Raw genomic sequence first — 16,588 nt, 5'->3', positions numbered from 1 at the left:
GAGAAAAGTAGCAGTGTTTAAGAACAAAGAAAAAAATTACGTTTGTTGATTTTATATTTGTCAGATGTAAGATTTAACATTTACAAAAGAACCAAATCGAAAATAAAATAATCTTTTTAGGTGCTTATAAATTATTAAATGGTTACAATTTAGATATATTTGGCGATAATTACAATAAGATGTATATATATAAAGTGAAAACTATGAAATTCTGTTTAAATTTCATCGAAGTTTCTTTTGCCATTGGAATGTCAGTATTTATAAAATTCATAGGTAAAAGAAACTCTTAACATATTTTCTTATTTATTTTATACAATAGACAATTTTTTGAATCATATGTAAATACACTTAGTAATAACTAACAAATCTATTTTGCTTTCTGCAGCATTTTAAACTGTTCCTATCAATATAGTACAACTCTTCTAAATAATATTTACAATACTTCATCCGGATTGAACATGCCCTGAAAAAATAGATTAATATAAATAAAAATTACAATTAACATACATAATTAACAATGATATTCTGTATAACAGACCTCCATATTAAAAAGATAATAGCATTTAAAGTGAATTATTACTTTTATTAGAATACTAGCAACCCCTTTGACAAATACAGAGTGTTCCGGAACTGGATTTTAAAAATTCGGGAGTAAGTTGATGACGTGAAAATAATGCTGTGATATAAAAAAATATGTCATACGATCCCTCGTTTCTGAGTTATAGGGCTTTAGAGTTGCGAAATCAGAGAGCATTCCAAAAAATGGCTAACTTCAAGCTTTGAAATTATGTGGAAAGTGCAATGATGTAGATAAAAATTACTTTAACGCAAATAAAAACATTTTACTAAAAAAACTTTAAGTTTTCTTGATTCGAGAATGAGTAGATGACGTGAGAATAATAATGTGACAAGAAAAAAAAATTTCATAGGATATCTCGTTTCCGAGTTATGGTACTTTAAAGTTGCGAAATCAGATATTTAAGTATATTTTCTAAATTATACATTCGAATATTATAAATCTACACTACTATCTGAAGTACAATATAAAGATAGCAATAATGAATTTTTCATTTCGATTTTTTAGAAAAATATACTCTGTGAAACTCGATAAAATTTATAGTTCAGGAAATATGTAAATTTTTAGATCGTTACACATACCAAAGAAACCGTTCGCCATAAAGAGACATTCTAAGGAAAATTATCTTTAATTGTAATTATTTATTGAAAATACTTACTTATTAAAACACAATCAAACATTTCTAATTGAACTGATTACTGTCGATTATCGAGTTACTTACATTAGGAAAAAATTGAAATGTAGCCTACAACTTATCAATTAAAAACAAAAAAAAACTATACTAAATGTTCGAAGTGGGCAACTTGCATTTCTACAGACTTTCGGAGTGTATAGAGGATATTTCTTAGAACTTGGAAGACAATTCCAAGATTCTGATTATAGCGTTTAGTTCCTTGTGTTAAGTGATGTTGCACTTACAAAGCTTCATTTACAAAGTGGGCATGAACCACAGGTCTCTGCGAATTTTTAGAAAAATATGACATGGGTGGAAAATCATTTTAAGAAAATTCAAAGTATCGCTGACCATTCAGGTTATTATCAAAAAAAATATGGACCTACTATTTGATACTTTATAGGCTAACCAACTAAATTTGTCTACATTTGAATTCTACAATACAATGTTCGACTGTATGCAGTCCAATTAGAAATATTTGATTGTATTTTAATTCGTCCTATATATATTTTCAATAAATAATTACAATTTATGATAATTTTCTTCAGATTGTCTCTTTATAGCAAACGGTTTCCTTGGCATGTACAGGGATTTAAAAATCTACATATTACCTGGACCATGAATTTTATTGAGATAAACCTTATTTTTGAAAATTCATTTTTGTTATCACTAGATTGTACAGGTTGTACCCGTAAAATTGACGGATTGTTATTAAAGAAAGGTCACCTGCATTTGCTATATCCATTTTTAGTTGGATTTACAACATAATTTAACATGAAGTATTTAAACACTGAGAATTTTGGCAGTTTTGATTAAAATTTATATTGTGTTAAAAGGTATTTCAATTTATAAATTGTTTCAAAACTCACAATATGTTAAAAAACAGATATACGACAGATTCATTCAATGTCGTTGATAGCTCAGTGTTAATGCTCCGTGCTTCCAAACTGCAGATTCCGGGTTCGAAACTCGTCTAGGAAAATTTAATTGTTTTTATGTTTACAGAACTAAATTGAAATAGTTAGTGTTTCACATGATAAAATGATAAGAACCTATTTTTTGTAGCAAGACAATATAATATAGTTGAATCAAAAAAGCATTTGATACGGAAGTGATTGATGGATTCATTAATCATTGCAGTGATTAATGGATTCTTTATGGGTACATTATGTACAATAGTCATGTATATTAGTTATTTAACCAACAATTACATTAATGAAGGCGATTAATGATAGAGATATTTTTAATGTTAATGTTCTAGATCATTATTCTCATTTAGATTAAGTTGGTTAAAATACTGTTCCGTCTATCTTATATTTTTCTAAAGTGGAAGAAAACAGTTTGGAACTTTTATTTGAGGCGTTGAGAATTATAGTGGCCTAACCCCAATATGGAACAAATGAGAAAATGGATGTTTTTGTAAAGAAGCACATGTTAGTGAGACATTTTTTTCCTTTAATCATTTTATTTTTAGTTATTTATTAGTAATATACTAGAAGATTTCAATGACAATCAAAAAAGTTTGTTTTGATGTGGGTTATACCACTATAAGGTATTAATTTAAAGGGATTTAAGGCCTATTTTACAACCTAGGGTTAAACTGGAAATTAAACTATGATTTGAACTCCATTTTAAAAGAAGAGTAAACAGGATTGGTATCTTTTAAAGGTCACAGTAAAACAAACATTTTTCTGCCAGTTGTCACAAATATAACCAACATCTTTCTGATATTTGTTTCAAAGTTGAATTGTTTAAGAAAGTTATAAAACAAAAATGAACAAAGAATAAAAAAATCCTGCAATTTCTGTAAAGTGCTGCTTGTGGTTAATCTTGTTAAGAAATACAAAGAAACGGTCGAATTGGTAGCAGATAATATTCTCGTCTTTTTCTTATTCTTCTCTATAGCTCTTTATGCCTTTTTGAGCGATATTGGGATTTTAGTTTTCATTCTCCTTTCATCCATATTTTCTGATTCTTTGCTACTTCATTCGAATGTTGTCTGTTTTCCCTTGTCTTCCCCTTCCTGTGCTATTTGTTGCAGCCAAGTTTTCCTGGGTCTTCCTTTCTTAGTTTTGGGGTTTTGTACTCATCAAGATTTTCATCAGCTGGCTTCAAACTATTATGTTGTTAAGTTTCAGAAAGCTCGGTTGAAACCCATTTTCCATAGAGATTGAGCTAGGTCCTTTTTCCCATTTCTCTTAAAAGATATTCTCTTCATTTCTTCACATGAAAATTTCATTGTGAACTGATATACACCACATTGTTATTTAGCATTATCAATATTTAAAACTGAGAATTAGCATAATTAAATGTGATAGAATCGCTAGGGATATGTTCCAATAATGTAAAATATTTGTTGAACAATTGTATAGTGAAAAAACTAGAAAATTTCATATCAAAAATGATTTACCTTTGCACGTCTCAAAATAGAATCTTTGCTTGCATCATATGGATGATCTTTTGAAGGGATTTCTAATACTGCTGGAATAGGTGAATTATGAGAATCAATAATATGTCTAATAATTTCAGCAATATTTTGATTTATCAAAATAATATCAATATCATCTCTCTTCAAAAAACGTTTGAAACAATCTTCAATTTCACTTACTGCAGTATCTACAAAATGAGAAGGCATAATAATTAATTTTGAATAATATTGAGTAAATTTTTCTACATACAAGAAATCAAATACATTGCTTATAAATCTCAATACACATAGTAAGAAATGAGCTCATAAAATGAAGATATGTAGTTGTTTTATAAATATAACTTTAACTTAAAAAAATTAACTTACTTTTATCAACTACCAAAAAGTTCGAGTGTCTATTTTTATTTATTTCGCCAACTCCACCCAGAAGGAACCCAACACAAGTATCCTAGAAATAAAGCTGTGTCAGCTAACATTACATATATATATTACTATCTTAGCAACTTACCTCATCTCCTATAACTGATATCAATTTACCTTTAACTGCTGCATGTAGAGCCATATTTTACTTTTTCAATTCAAAATTTTTCAGAAGAAATTACTAAAGTCACCTGATGACCCTACTTTACTAATAAGCAGCTGACTTTGACACATGAATATGTGACAATCAATCATTTTGACCAACATAAAGATTTCAAATCAATGGTAACTGTACTCAACGTTCAAATAAACATTTTTTAATCGTTTCGCCATATATTACACAACAAATATTATGCAACGTTAGTAAGCAGTTTTGAATTTTAGCTTTAGGACAATATAACTATAAAACGTTCACTTCGCACATTGTCAACTTTAACAACATATTGCCAACTGAATAAAAGTGATTTGATTAAACATTGGATTTTGCTATTTTTTACTATCTATTATAATTATATTAGTGTAAACCGGCTTATTACTAAAACTGAAATAGTAGACAATAGTATACAAGATTAATATTAGTTTCTTTTGAGTTTTAAACTTCTACATAAGTTTAATTTCGATACCGAACATGATTAAGTTTGTTATGTTATATTTAATGTGTTGTAACATATATTTAGTATTAGGAAAGAAACACAAAGAAAATGAAAAACCAGACTGGGCAAAAAAAGATATTAGGGATTACACAGATGCAGATATGGAGCGGTTACTAGAACAATGGGAGGTAACTACTGAATATAAATTATTATTATACATTTATTATTACACTTCCAGCTTCTGAAATTTTAATTTAATTAATAATTAGAATAAAACACAAACTTAATTTTCCGCTTGTAGGAAGATGATGAACCACTAGAACCAGATGAATTACCAGAACACCTTCGACCAGCACCTCCATTAGATCTAAGTAAAATGAATCCAAATGATCCAGAAGGTATGTTACAAGCAACAAAGAAAGGCAGGACTCTCATGACATTTGTACAAGTAGCTGGTACTCTTTCAAAAGATGAGACTGAAGAGTTGACTAAATTGTGGCAAACTAGTTTATGGAATAATCATATACAAGCAGAAAGGTAGATTAAAAACAAATAACTAGGTCAGAAATTTAACAGATTTAGAAAATTCAGAAAATTATAAATGTTTTCTCCATCTAACAGTATATAACTATTCTTCACTTACATTCACTTGACACTAAACTCATATTAAAGAAAAAAAAAGACAAATATGAGATCAGAGTAACTTTTATAAAAATAGAAACACTGAAAAATCAACATTTCTTACAGATAAAATAATTAAATATTGGCGTTGAATAGTAGTAAATTTCTACCAGACATTAAGTGCTGTTACCTAGAAATAGAAGGAGGTTTTTAAGGGAGGGTCTTTTTAAAAGATGAGAGAATATCCAGATACAACTAAATTTTTGATGAGAATTTGAAAAGCAATGAAACGCTATGCTCATTTTTTTGTAATTATTACTTAGTAATTTTTACTTCCAAAAACTGAGCACCCTACTAATATAATAAATTTTCCACAGTAATTTATTTCACTTCCTTTACTATCATCAAAACAGAATGGTGTACAACAACTCAGTCTTAAAGATATTTAAACTCAATTAAAAATATGTGTTTTTTGGCCAAGAGAATTATCCTACTATGTGCACTAGACTTAGGGCCGAGGATTGTGAAGAGTCAGCACAATAATCAAAGTTTGATAACTACTTAAACTTACTATTTATACATAAATACCAAAAAAGACAAAGACAAGTCGCGCGTGCCAATTCTCTAGGAGCACCAGCCCAGCTGAGATCTACCTGTTTGAGAGCTGCTCGCTTCACTGTCTTGAGACAGAATGAGTTTCTCTTGGGTCTCGCTTGGATTCTTGTAAGTGTATTGGTTCTTCCTAAAACTTATACCAGATATATAGAAGAGGATTAAGTTAATTGCATGCTATTAGGTCCTTAAAAAGGCTATAAATGAAAGACTTGGAATTTCCTGGGTCAGATATCAGTCAATCAGAGTTGGAAGGATTACTGTTTCATTGAGGAAATTGTTCAGGGAAATGTATACCTGTATTAAGTATTTTTAAAAGCGAGGGTACATGGCATGGTCCCTCCTTCCTGTGATGAAGTCACAAAATTGTGTTTGTAACGTGTGCGTTTGTGTGTATGTGTATCATAGGGATACCTACTGACCAACGAGAAAATCCATCTGTGCAGGTGAAGGAGTGACATCTGGCGACCTCCACTGATTTAGGCGATTTTGGAAGTTCGTCTCCACTCTTCTCAGCATATCAATATCAATGGCATCAAAAATGTTCTTCAGGTGAGAATGGTCTGTGGTCTATCGTCAGATATTTGAAGATACTGAAATATTAGTCGAAAAACCATATAAAGTATTGATAAGAATGATTGGTTGTGGTAATAAAACAAGAACTTAAAAGGAGTTTTGTGAAATTTTTAATAATAAATACTCTGGTCAACACGTTTAGCACTTTACAGTTAGCAAAATTGGAAAAAAAATCCCGCAAAACAGGAATGTTAAAAATATTGAAAAACCAGGTATAATTGTTCAATTTACTGATGAAGAAAAGTTAGATGTACTCGTACTTCTAGAGATTGAGTAAAATCCGCATAAGACAACTCGAGAACTTGCCGCCATCAATGTTGTAAGTAAATCATCAATTTCGAGTGTTTTGCTTAAAGAAAAATACTACCCTTACAAAGTTGATGCTTTAGAACTGAAAATGGAGATGATACTGATAGAAGGCAAGAATTCTGTGAATTGATTATGGACAGAATGAACACAAATTTGCAGTTCATAAACAAAATATCATTAACAGTAAAATTATTGACCATTCTTCTTTTTAGTGCACAGTTAATGGTGAGGTTGATCTAGATTTTGTGATTAACTTGTTAGTGTCTACATTTCAAAGACTTTTTCCTAATCATCCAAATGATAAAAATCGATCTATTTACTACCAACAAGACGGAACACCACCGCATTTTGCACGTACATGTACAGTTAGAAATTATTTAAACGAGATTTGTTTTTCCTAATAGGTGGATTGGAAGACATGGAACGATCGATTGGCGACTAGATCCCCCAATTTGAATCCTCTCGATTACTTGTTATGGGTTATTTAAAATCTAAAGTATATTTAAATAGACCAGACAATATTGCTGATTTAAAAGTTAGGAAGAAATTAACAAAATAACTCCTGAGGTCATACAAAATTCCAAAATCGTCTTCGGTTATTGTTAAGAAGTGAATGGTGGCCATTTTAAACATTTAATTCAATTGTAAAGTACATTGAGAAATATATTCTAAATATCATGCGACATTTTCTTCATTCTAAGTAAAGTTTTGTGACATTATGAAAATGTTAAATACTTATTTTCTCAGTTATGATTGCAGCAAATTTAAAAAAACTGAATTGCTGAACAGAGGACTAAAATCCCTTTCCAACAAGTTCCACTCGATCCCTTTCTTGTTTAAAATTTTCGAGGGGGTACTTCTAATTCAGAGGGGGTGCTGGACTGCTGGGGGTATAATATTTTCATACTGTAAATTGAATGTATTCCATACATATGGACCGCATTGTATATTACAACTCCAGAGATGTATATACGTGACATACTCATGCATATTATGACTATTACAACCTTTTAAATCGTTATATCTCAGAAACGGTGGCTCTTAGGAAAGAAATTATTGATACGTTTTATGATGTACAATTTTTATCTGCTGTATTTTTAGTATAAAACTTACCTGGAAATTGCAAAAAACCCATTTTTTGACCTTTGGCCTTGAACAAAATTCTTTCCGGTAATTTTATACTTTCGCAGTAACCTGGATTTTTGGCTTTATAAAATCGAAAAATCATCTGATTTCGATGAATTTTTTTTAATCTTCGTTTTTAGGGCAGATTTACGAGAAAAATTATGGGAATAAAAAAATGAAAACTTAATTGGTTGAAGGACTTTAAAGTGTTCATAAAAATGAAATCATTCACGTATAATTGTTATATTTTTTTCATGATCTATAAAAAAACCAACAAATTGAAAAAAAATTCATACAAAAATATTGATTTCTCTAAAAATTGACCTTTTTTCACATTTAAACATTTGTACCTTTTTTATTAAGTAATCATTAAAAATATATAAACAAAAACATTCTTAAAATGACTTATGGTAATAAAGTGTACAATATTAAAATTAACTTTGAAAAATTAAAAATTTTCACCATTATAAAAATGGTATCTTACTAAGGTTGACTATTAAAGAGAATTGAAAGGGGGCGAAGGGCAAGGGTTGTTTGAAAAGCAGACCAAATGTGAACATTTGTTTTGAATTTTTAGCACATCTTCCCCCTAACCTAACCTAATCTATATAAGTTTTAATTTATTTTATTCTGATCCTGAAACCGAGACTTTTTTTTCAGATATTTAGTAGGTGATAACAGAGCTATATTCCTGTTTAAAGATGGATCCCAAGCATGGGTAGCAAAAGATTACCTGATTGAACAAGAGAAATGTGAAAGTGTTACAATTGAATCGAAAGTGTATCCAGGAAAATTCTCAAAAAATACGAACAAGGAAGAACTATAATTATATTTTTTATTAAATATATTTTTTTTATTTTTTACAAAGTATTATTAGTAGTTTTCATACCATTCTTGAAATGCTTTATATTCTAGAACTAATTTTTTCAAATAATGATGCGTAAGTATTGAAAGCAGCTTGGGGTTTTTGGCATTATACAGTCCAAAAAAAATCAAGACAAAAGAGAGGTCAAGAAAGAAAGTCAATTAACCCCTGTTACTACAAATTATGTGAAATACTTGATCCGATAATTACAAGAGATTTCTCCAAATGAATCAAAACAGTTTTGATACATTAATAGCTAGCTAGATATAAAAAAAAAGATACTGTATACGTCTTGTTAGTCAGGAACTTTCTGTAAGATTAAGATATCTATCTTAAATTGACAACTGCAATTGATATGGGTTAAATAAACACTTCAATGTTTCATCGATCGTCAGTTGCTCAATGAATCTCTTTAGTTACAGTACCATAATATAGGCGCTCCTGAATTTCATCACTAAATGCACCCGATCCCTTTTTTTTCTGTTTATTCTGGAACTCTTTATTAAAATTGGTTCATTAGATATTTTCTTTCTTTTACTTGTCCTCTTAACTGATTTATACTTTTGTAAATCGATACTTTTTATTATTTTTATTTAGTTTAGATTTTACTCTTTGGGTTATTACACTTATAGAAGCACCACAATCTTCTGCGGTAAACAGAATGAACTTGAGCATACCGCGCTCTAGACGTTCTTAAATGTCAAAGATAGTTGTTGAGAAACAGTAACGCATACAATGATCGCGCTCTTAACTTCGAAGTTATCCAACTTTTTCCGTGCTGATCCTGATTCGAAAAAATAACCTCACTTTTCTAGTGTAGTTTGTAGTTGCAGAAACCATAAAAATTGACTTCTTTGAGTGAAAGTCTGCTAGATTTTATACGTGTTCATAAGTGTTTATATAACAGTCGACGGGATAGAAGAAAACTAAAATTTGGCAGAACATAGGAAAAATTTTCCCATTTTAAAATCCCATGATAATAAGAATTCCAACTGTACAGTTATTTTTGTATCGGCTGTCTACGATCTCTCATTATAAATGGTTGGCGGCCCTGCTAATTAAATTTTTACGTGCTGTCATCTTGACTTTTATTTTTTACTTCATGATTTCCGATTTGCTTCTAATTTGAATTTATTTTGTCAAATAATTAAAAACTGAACTAAAAAGGTGTGTTTATCGCATCAGACAAAACTGGTGATTAATCTCATTTTAAAACGTCATATTTCAGACGCATGACTTCAGCACTTCTATGAGACACTCCTAAAAGAATATTAAATATACTATATTAAGTACTTGATATTACCTAAACGAGCATTAATTTTATGTTCAGTTGAATTCCACACAACTTTCTTTTCAAAGCGACAATAGATGCGAATACCTCTTCTACATTTTAAAGAGGAGCGCTGATTGGATGTTTCTATTACGTTCGGTCTTTTCTTTTCCATGTGATTGCACCATAACCAATAAAAAATCTGGATAAATGACATCTATCAACGTTACGTAAAATGTAAATAATTGTCATTTTGTATTTTGTTCATTAATCAAAGAATGACTTCCAGTTTCCTTAGACGGTTTGGTAATGTAAGTATTATTATTATCAATTTTTCTTTGAAGGAACATTTATTTAATTGTAGAAAAAATGTTTGAACTTGTTTTCAATTGGTCAAATAAGACTGTCAAGTTCAACTCAGTGTGTAGATCCTCCTGATGATTTATTTACAATTCCTAGACCACCTTCAAGAGAAAATGAACCTATTGAACAACGTCGAGCCAGGTGCTATTTGAAATAATAAAATAATAATCCATTTATATTTGTGTTTTTATTGTTTAGATTAGTCTATCAGTCAAGAAAACGAGGTATGTTGGAAAATGACTTGCTTCTCAGCACATTTGTTGCAAAGTATTTGAAATCTTTTGATGAAACCCAGTTGGAGAAATATGATAGGTGAGTTTTCCAAAAAATGTTTCTTATCAATCAAATATGGTTAGGACTAAATTTGTTTATAAATTTACTTCAATTATGAAATGACAAAGTGAAATATTGAACATCAGTAGCTCTTTATACTGCTCTTCTTTACCTAATAACATTAATTATGAATTGAGTATTGATTAATTTTATATTTGATTCTCATATGGCGTATCAAAATACCCTTCTTCGAAACATTAACACATAACTTTAGATTCTCTTTACTGGTTTAATTTTGTCGCTATTCAATACTTTTACATGAAATAGAGTTTCTTTTTTAATATTGATAAGGGACTATCTATATTTTTTATTGCTGTGAAAAACATGTAAATTTACTGAAGTTTTAGAATTTCTTTAACTTAACAACTTTATTTCTAAGTATTTGATTTCGTTTTGCAAATTGCATTGATTAGGGAAGGTTTTTCACAAGTACATGTGGCACAAAGATTACATTTGCCACAATCTATTATTTCTAGAAAATTAATCAAATTCCAAGAGATGGGAAGATATTGAAGATCAGATCAGAGCCAAGAGAGTGTAACCGATTCTAATCGGGACCACTTTCCAAATTCAAGTGCTGATCAATTATTTGTTACATCTATTTTGCATCACCAAGATTCTGTGTAATCAATCAACACAAAATTAACAATGATACAATATGGAGAAGACTTTGATTTGAGGCCCAAAGTATATGTAACTGGATGTGTGTCAATCTTAATCTTAAAGGAGGGCAACTGCAGATTATTATATATCATTTGAACTGGGAAGACCTCCAGTGGTTCAATGTAATATATTCAGATGAGAACAGATTTTGCCAACTATGTGTCTCAGTATACAGAAGAAAGAATGAAATATGCATATGAGCATGGTGATGTATAGTGTTCATTGAAAGAGGTAATCTTTCAGATACTTTATTAAAGTATTAGAATTACAAGTTATATCTTTTGGTCTCTTTGTCTTGTAAGAGAAACAAGCTATGGTATAGTCAATTAAATCTATCATAGCCTCTGTGTGATGTAATAGATAGCTACTCACAAGCTGTATTTAATCTGCCATACAATTTATATGAGTTATATCTTAAGGCTTATTGATTGGAATGCTTTTCATCAAAATGAAATCAGAAATATGTCTCTGACTTGCCCAGAAGTGCTATCGCGCACTAATTGGTGTTAGAGAATGAATACTCCAGTAAGAATTAAAGTGAAATTGAGGAACCATTAAAAGTAATCTTATTCTTTACTATGATTGGCTGTGTAATAATAAATTTAATGTAAATGTGGGGAAAAAAGTGTACTTGGTAATCCGTCAAAGATGCAAGGGACAGTGTAACCCCACTATTAAACTGAACAACTTAATGCTTAAAAGAGTACAGGAATACAGATACCTAGGTCTGGTGATATCTGATAAATTAATGAGGTATGGACATGCAGATAATGTGACTGAAAAAATTACTCAATTTATTGGACTAATGAAACCACCAGCTATAGTTTATTTCAGAAAGGTATAGAGCAATAACATCTCATTAGGTATGCAAAGGGACCCAAAGAATATTTAAGCCACTTTCATAGTTTGGCATTGATTTCATTGTAAAATTTATCCTTTTTATCAAGTGCAGGTAGTACCACACGGATTGGGGGTTTAGCCTATTGTTATCTATTTACAAACACTGAAAATAGTGTCCCAAAGGCGTGCCATAGGATACTCGTAAAAAGAAAAGAATTTTATTTCAATAGAATCAAAATATTAGGCATTATGTACATAGTATTAGGTACACTTATTTTTTATTGAACAATATACAAAAAATACATTATACAGAAATTAAATTATAAAAAATCATAATATTCTTCGTCATCTGATCAACTGTCATCTCCTCTTGACGTTATAATTAACGGGTAGACGGTCTGATCGATCAAGTAGTCAAGATCCCACATTTTCTCCTCTTCTTTAATGACATGCTGGGCTGCTTTTCGCCAGTTCTCTGGTGTCACCTCCTTGATGGCTTGATCAAACAGTAGCTTAACATCTTTCATTTTGAATGTCGTGTTGTGTCTTGCTACAAATCCTTTCACTTGCGCCTATATAAGTTCTATAGAATTTAGTTCGCAATGATATGGCGGTGTGTGCAGCACAGTTACACTATGTTTTTCTGCTATATCTTCCACGGCGTATTTCATAAAACGATGTTTATGTAAATTTGCTATAGCTAATAGTTCTTTTTTTATCAAATTATATTCAAATTCAATACTTTTGGTGGTTAACCAGTCAATAATTTCTTTTTTTCTCCAAGATGAAATTGGAGTCTTCTATATGCTTCGAGAATGATAACTTGCGTTAACCATAACTATTACTGAATCAGCCGGAATGTATTTTATCATTTCACCAAAATAGTGTTCAATAACATCCGAATCCATGTCCTCGTGGTAATCTCCCCTATGGCACGACTGAAAGGTCAGTAAACCTTCTTTTAAAAATCCCTCTTCGCTTCCAATATGGACGATTATTAGTCTTTAGCAGCTTGGCGAGCACCGGTTACATTTTTGTCTTGCCACATTTTTGGTACTGTATAACTTTCATTAATCCACGTGTCACTTATTTATACTTCTTAAGTATTTTCGTCGCCAACAAACAATTTCATCGCTTTCCAGTTATGCTTTTCCCAAGCAAAATCCATAGTTCTCAAAGCGGTTCATAAAAGTTTTTTACTTACCAACGAAATACTGTCATCCTAGCCAAGCTCCATTGGTCGATAAGCCATTTCAATGATTTTGTTTAAAATGACTTTTTGTACATTTTGGTTAAATTTTTATATTTCTTACAATGGGGATTGAAATCAAAGAAATATTAATTTAATATTTGTAAATTTTTAGTTCCACCTCCTCTGTATAGTAGATTTCTACTAAAATTTATAGCAATATTTTTAGGATAAAAGTTATTTGTTATTATTGTTAGGACAAAGGTTTATAACATTTTCAAAGCTACAAAAGTAAGGAAGCACCACTATTCAAAAATTTATGAACAATAATTGGCTACAAATATATTAATAATTGATAAATGAAAATTTTCAACTTACATAAGAATTCGAGGAATATGTCTCAAAAAGTATTGGTAATACATAATTTCTCTAATTACTCATATCACATATTGATGAAGCAATCAAATGATTATATTTCTGTTAAAGATTTAAGTAGATCTTTGTATATATAAAAACCTTTTTCCGAAAAACTTTTTCAAAAAGCTGAATTAAATTCTGACCAGAATAAACTTATAAACACATCAAGTGATCAGTTAATGAAACTTACTTTTGACGATATTTGTCTGAACAAGTTTTGGCTAAGTATAAAGAAGGAAAACCCATAATTGACCAAAGTAGTTTTGAAGTTTTTTACACATTTCTCTACCTCTTGTAATCGCGAAAAAATATTTTTCATAATGGTTATTTAAAAAGAAATCAAGAAATTTAGCACTTGAAAATGATATTATTTTGTGTTAAACAAAAATCAACCCAGACATTCAACTATTATTAAAATCCAATCAACCTCAAGTTTATCATTAAATCATTCTACTAGATTTTATAAAATAGTATTTTTTGCAATTTCACTAATTATTTTCTCCTGAGTAAACAACTTTTGTCTTACAATAATGCTTACGCTATAACTCCACTTGATACTTTTTGTTACTCATAGATATGTTTAAACGTACTATTGCATTGGTTACAATTGATAATAATCCATCAGACTCAATATTAAACAATTAAACACTCAGGTCGCTTCATTTATTATCCGCCGATAGAATGATTTTTGTGGCCTGAATGTTTTTTATTTGTCAGCTTCCCTCGCGATCCCCTCAGACTGATCACGCTACCCCATGGGGGTTACGGCCCACCGGTTGAGAATCTTTGTGCTAAGAAATTGAAAAATACTCTTTTTTCAGAATATACAAAAAACTTTTAAATTTTTCATACATTCCAACATTGATAATGTAAATAATTTTTATATTACAGATTAATTAACGGTCCTTCAAATGATTGGGAACTTTATTACTGGGCAACCAATCTTAAGGAAACACCCATTGAGCACAATCATGATGTCATGGATTTATTGAAATATCACTGTAAAAACTTGAATAAGGAACCGAGAATTCGACAACCAGATCTTTAAGTATAGGTCCGTTGTAGTGGCTGTAAATTATTGTAGTATTTATTATCAATAAAATATATTATGTAACAAAATTATATTTGAATATATCAGGGTTTTTTTGAAATAAATGGATAACCCATTTTTGAATTATTTAATGAAAAAGTAAAGATAATGAAGACAAAAAGGGATTCATAATTTGGATCAAGGAAGAATATGAGTACGAAGGAAGCTCAACTGAATGGTATTGGTAATCTAACTCTATATGAATTGTTCGAAGTCAGTTTTGTCCAAAAAGTCACAAGGGTATATAACTGTGAGTTTTTATTTTCAGTGAAGGAATGAAAATAAAAGTGAATTAATATTCTTCAAGTAATAATTTAAATAGAATGGTGATACTTATCGAATTATAACAAGACCAAGGAAAGAAATTATAGAATAAGTTTTCCTTATGAATAAAAATATAAAATAGGATATATTAACTTATTCTTCAATGCCACACGGCCTTCATATGGGAGAGGCACATTGTAAATTATTTATTATTCTAATGATTTATATCCACGCAAAGAGTATGAACAACACCTGTAATGTATATAATCCACCTTGTATTAATTTTCTTTTTATTCAGATTTATATATGGTTCTGTCTGAAATTATCTAGAGATCTTTTAAGCCTTTTTTGTACTATTAACAGCAATTAGAAGTACATTTTCTACAAGCTGTTGGCTATCAACCTATAGGTTGGTTTTGGGAATGTCCTGATGAGACTTCTCCATTGAGAAAGTCTCTTGCACTTTATTTGAGATCAATTAGCCAGCTTCATTTCAGTCTTCTGTTGTTTGGTTCTTGGGCTAGCGGTTGTAGTAGTAGATTAGGATGGCTGTCCAGTTTTAGATAGTGGTTACGACTTCTTTCTTTGTACTGTCCCTTGTATTGTTGGAGTAAGGAGGTCTTGATGGATCAATTTGTTTGTGATATACCATGTTGCATTGACTAGTGATTGAAGGATTTTAGATTGTCCTCATTGTATGAGAGCAATTCCCTCCAATTGAGTTTAGAGTCTAAGTGTAATCCCAGGTATTTGACACAAGAAGTTACTAGTATCACTATTTTGTTAATAGTAACTGGAGACATTGGTTTTTTCTTATGGTAAAAGTTATGTACTAGGATTTGGAATAAGTGGTCTTGGAGATTGGCAGAAGCTATTATTGGATCCTCATGTATAACCAGTATCACTGTGTCACTAGCAAATATGCCTGTCATAGTGTAGTTTGAGGTTGGAATGTCAAGTATATATCAGCTACAGTACTGGCCCTAGGACGCTGCCTTGTGGAACTCCAGTTTTAATAGATTGAAATTCAGAGGTCTCATCACTAACTTTTGTTCTGAAGGTTTTGTTTGACAGATATGACTGAAGCACAGTGTAGTATGATATATATATATATATATATATATATATATATATATATATATATATATATATATATATATATATATATATATATATATATATATATATGTTGAAATTACTAAAGCTTTAGTGGGTAGTTCTTCTAGCATTATCAGAGTTATCATGTCTATTCCTTGTGCCTTTTTATTGTTTAAGGATTTAATTTTTAATTTTCTTTTATGTCTTTCGGGCTTGTGAGTTTTATTGATGTTTGGCTCTCTTCTGGATTGTAGAGTGGAGT

At 30.2% G+C, this 16,588-nt stretch overlaps 3 protein-coding genes across 3 annotated transcripts; 2 read left to right on the top strand and 1 right to left on the bottom strand.

The window, feature by feature from the left end:
* Positions 1-36: 36 nt before the first annotated feature.
* Positions 37-4,541, bottom strand: LOC130901872 (V-type proton ATPase subunit F 1). The gene is made up of 4 exons (XM_057813518.1): positions 4,187-4,541; positions 4,045-4,126; positions 3,661-3,866; positions 37-463 (listed from the first exon to the last, which is right to left on the bottom strand). The coding sequence occupies exons 1-4, from the start codon at positions 4,238-4,240 to the stop codon at positions 434-436; spliced, it is 372 nt and encodes a 123-aa protein (XP_057669501.1). The 5' UTR covers positions 4,241-4,541; the 3' UTR covers positions 37-433.
* Positions 4,542-4,548: 7 nt separating this feature from the next.
* On the top strand, positions 4,549-8,799 carry LOC130901870 (LDLR chaperone boca). The gene is made up of 3 exons (XM_057813516.1): positions 4,549-4,879; positions 4,993-5,228; positions 8,595-8,799. The coding sequence occupies exons 1-3, from the start codon at positions 4,727-4,729 to the stop codon at positions 8,758-8,760; spliced, it is 555 nt and encodes a 184-aa protein (XP_057669499.1). The 5' UTR covers positions 4,549-4,726; the 3' UTR covers positions 8,761-8,799.
* Positions 8,800-10,150: 1,351 nt separating this feature from the next.
* LOC130901871 (succinate dehydrogenase assembly factor 2-A, mitochondrial-like) lies at positions 10,151-14,993 on the top strand. The gene is made up of 4 exons (XM_057813517.1): positions 10,151-10,380; positions 10,434-10,573; positions 10,631-10,744; positions 14,766-14,993. The coding sequence occupies exons 1-4, from the start codon at positions 10,348-10,350 to the stop codon at positions 14,920-14,922; spliced, it is 444 nt and encodes a 147-aa protein (XP_057669500.1). The 5' UTR covers positions 10,151-10,347; the 3' UTR covers positions 14,923-14,993.
* The last annotated feature ends 1,595 nt before the right edge of the window (positions 14,994-16,588 follow it).

The sequence above is a fragment of the Diorhabda carinulata genome, chromosome X (genome assembly GCF_026250575.1).
Source record: "Diorhabda carinulata isolate Delta chromosome X, icDioCari1.1, whole genome shotgun sequence".
NCBI lineage: Eukaryota > Metazoa > Arthropoda > Insecta > Coleoptera > Chrysomelidae > Diorhabda > Diorhabda carinulata.
Note: the sequence above shows the minus strand (reverse complement) of the source record. Positions and strands in the feature narration are given on the sequence as shown.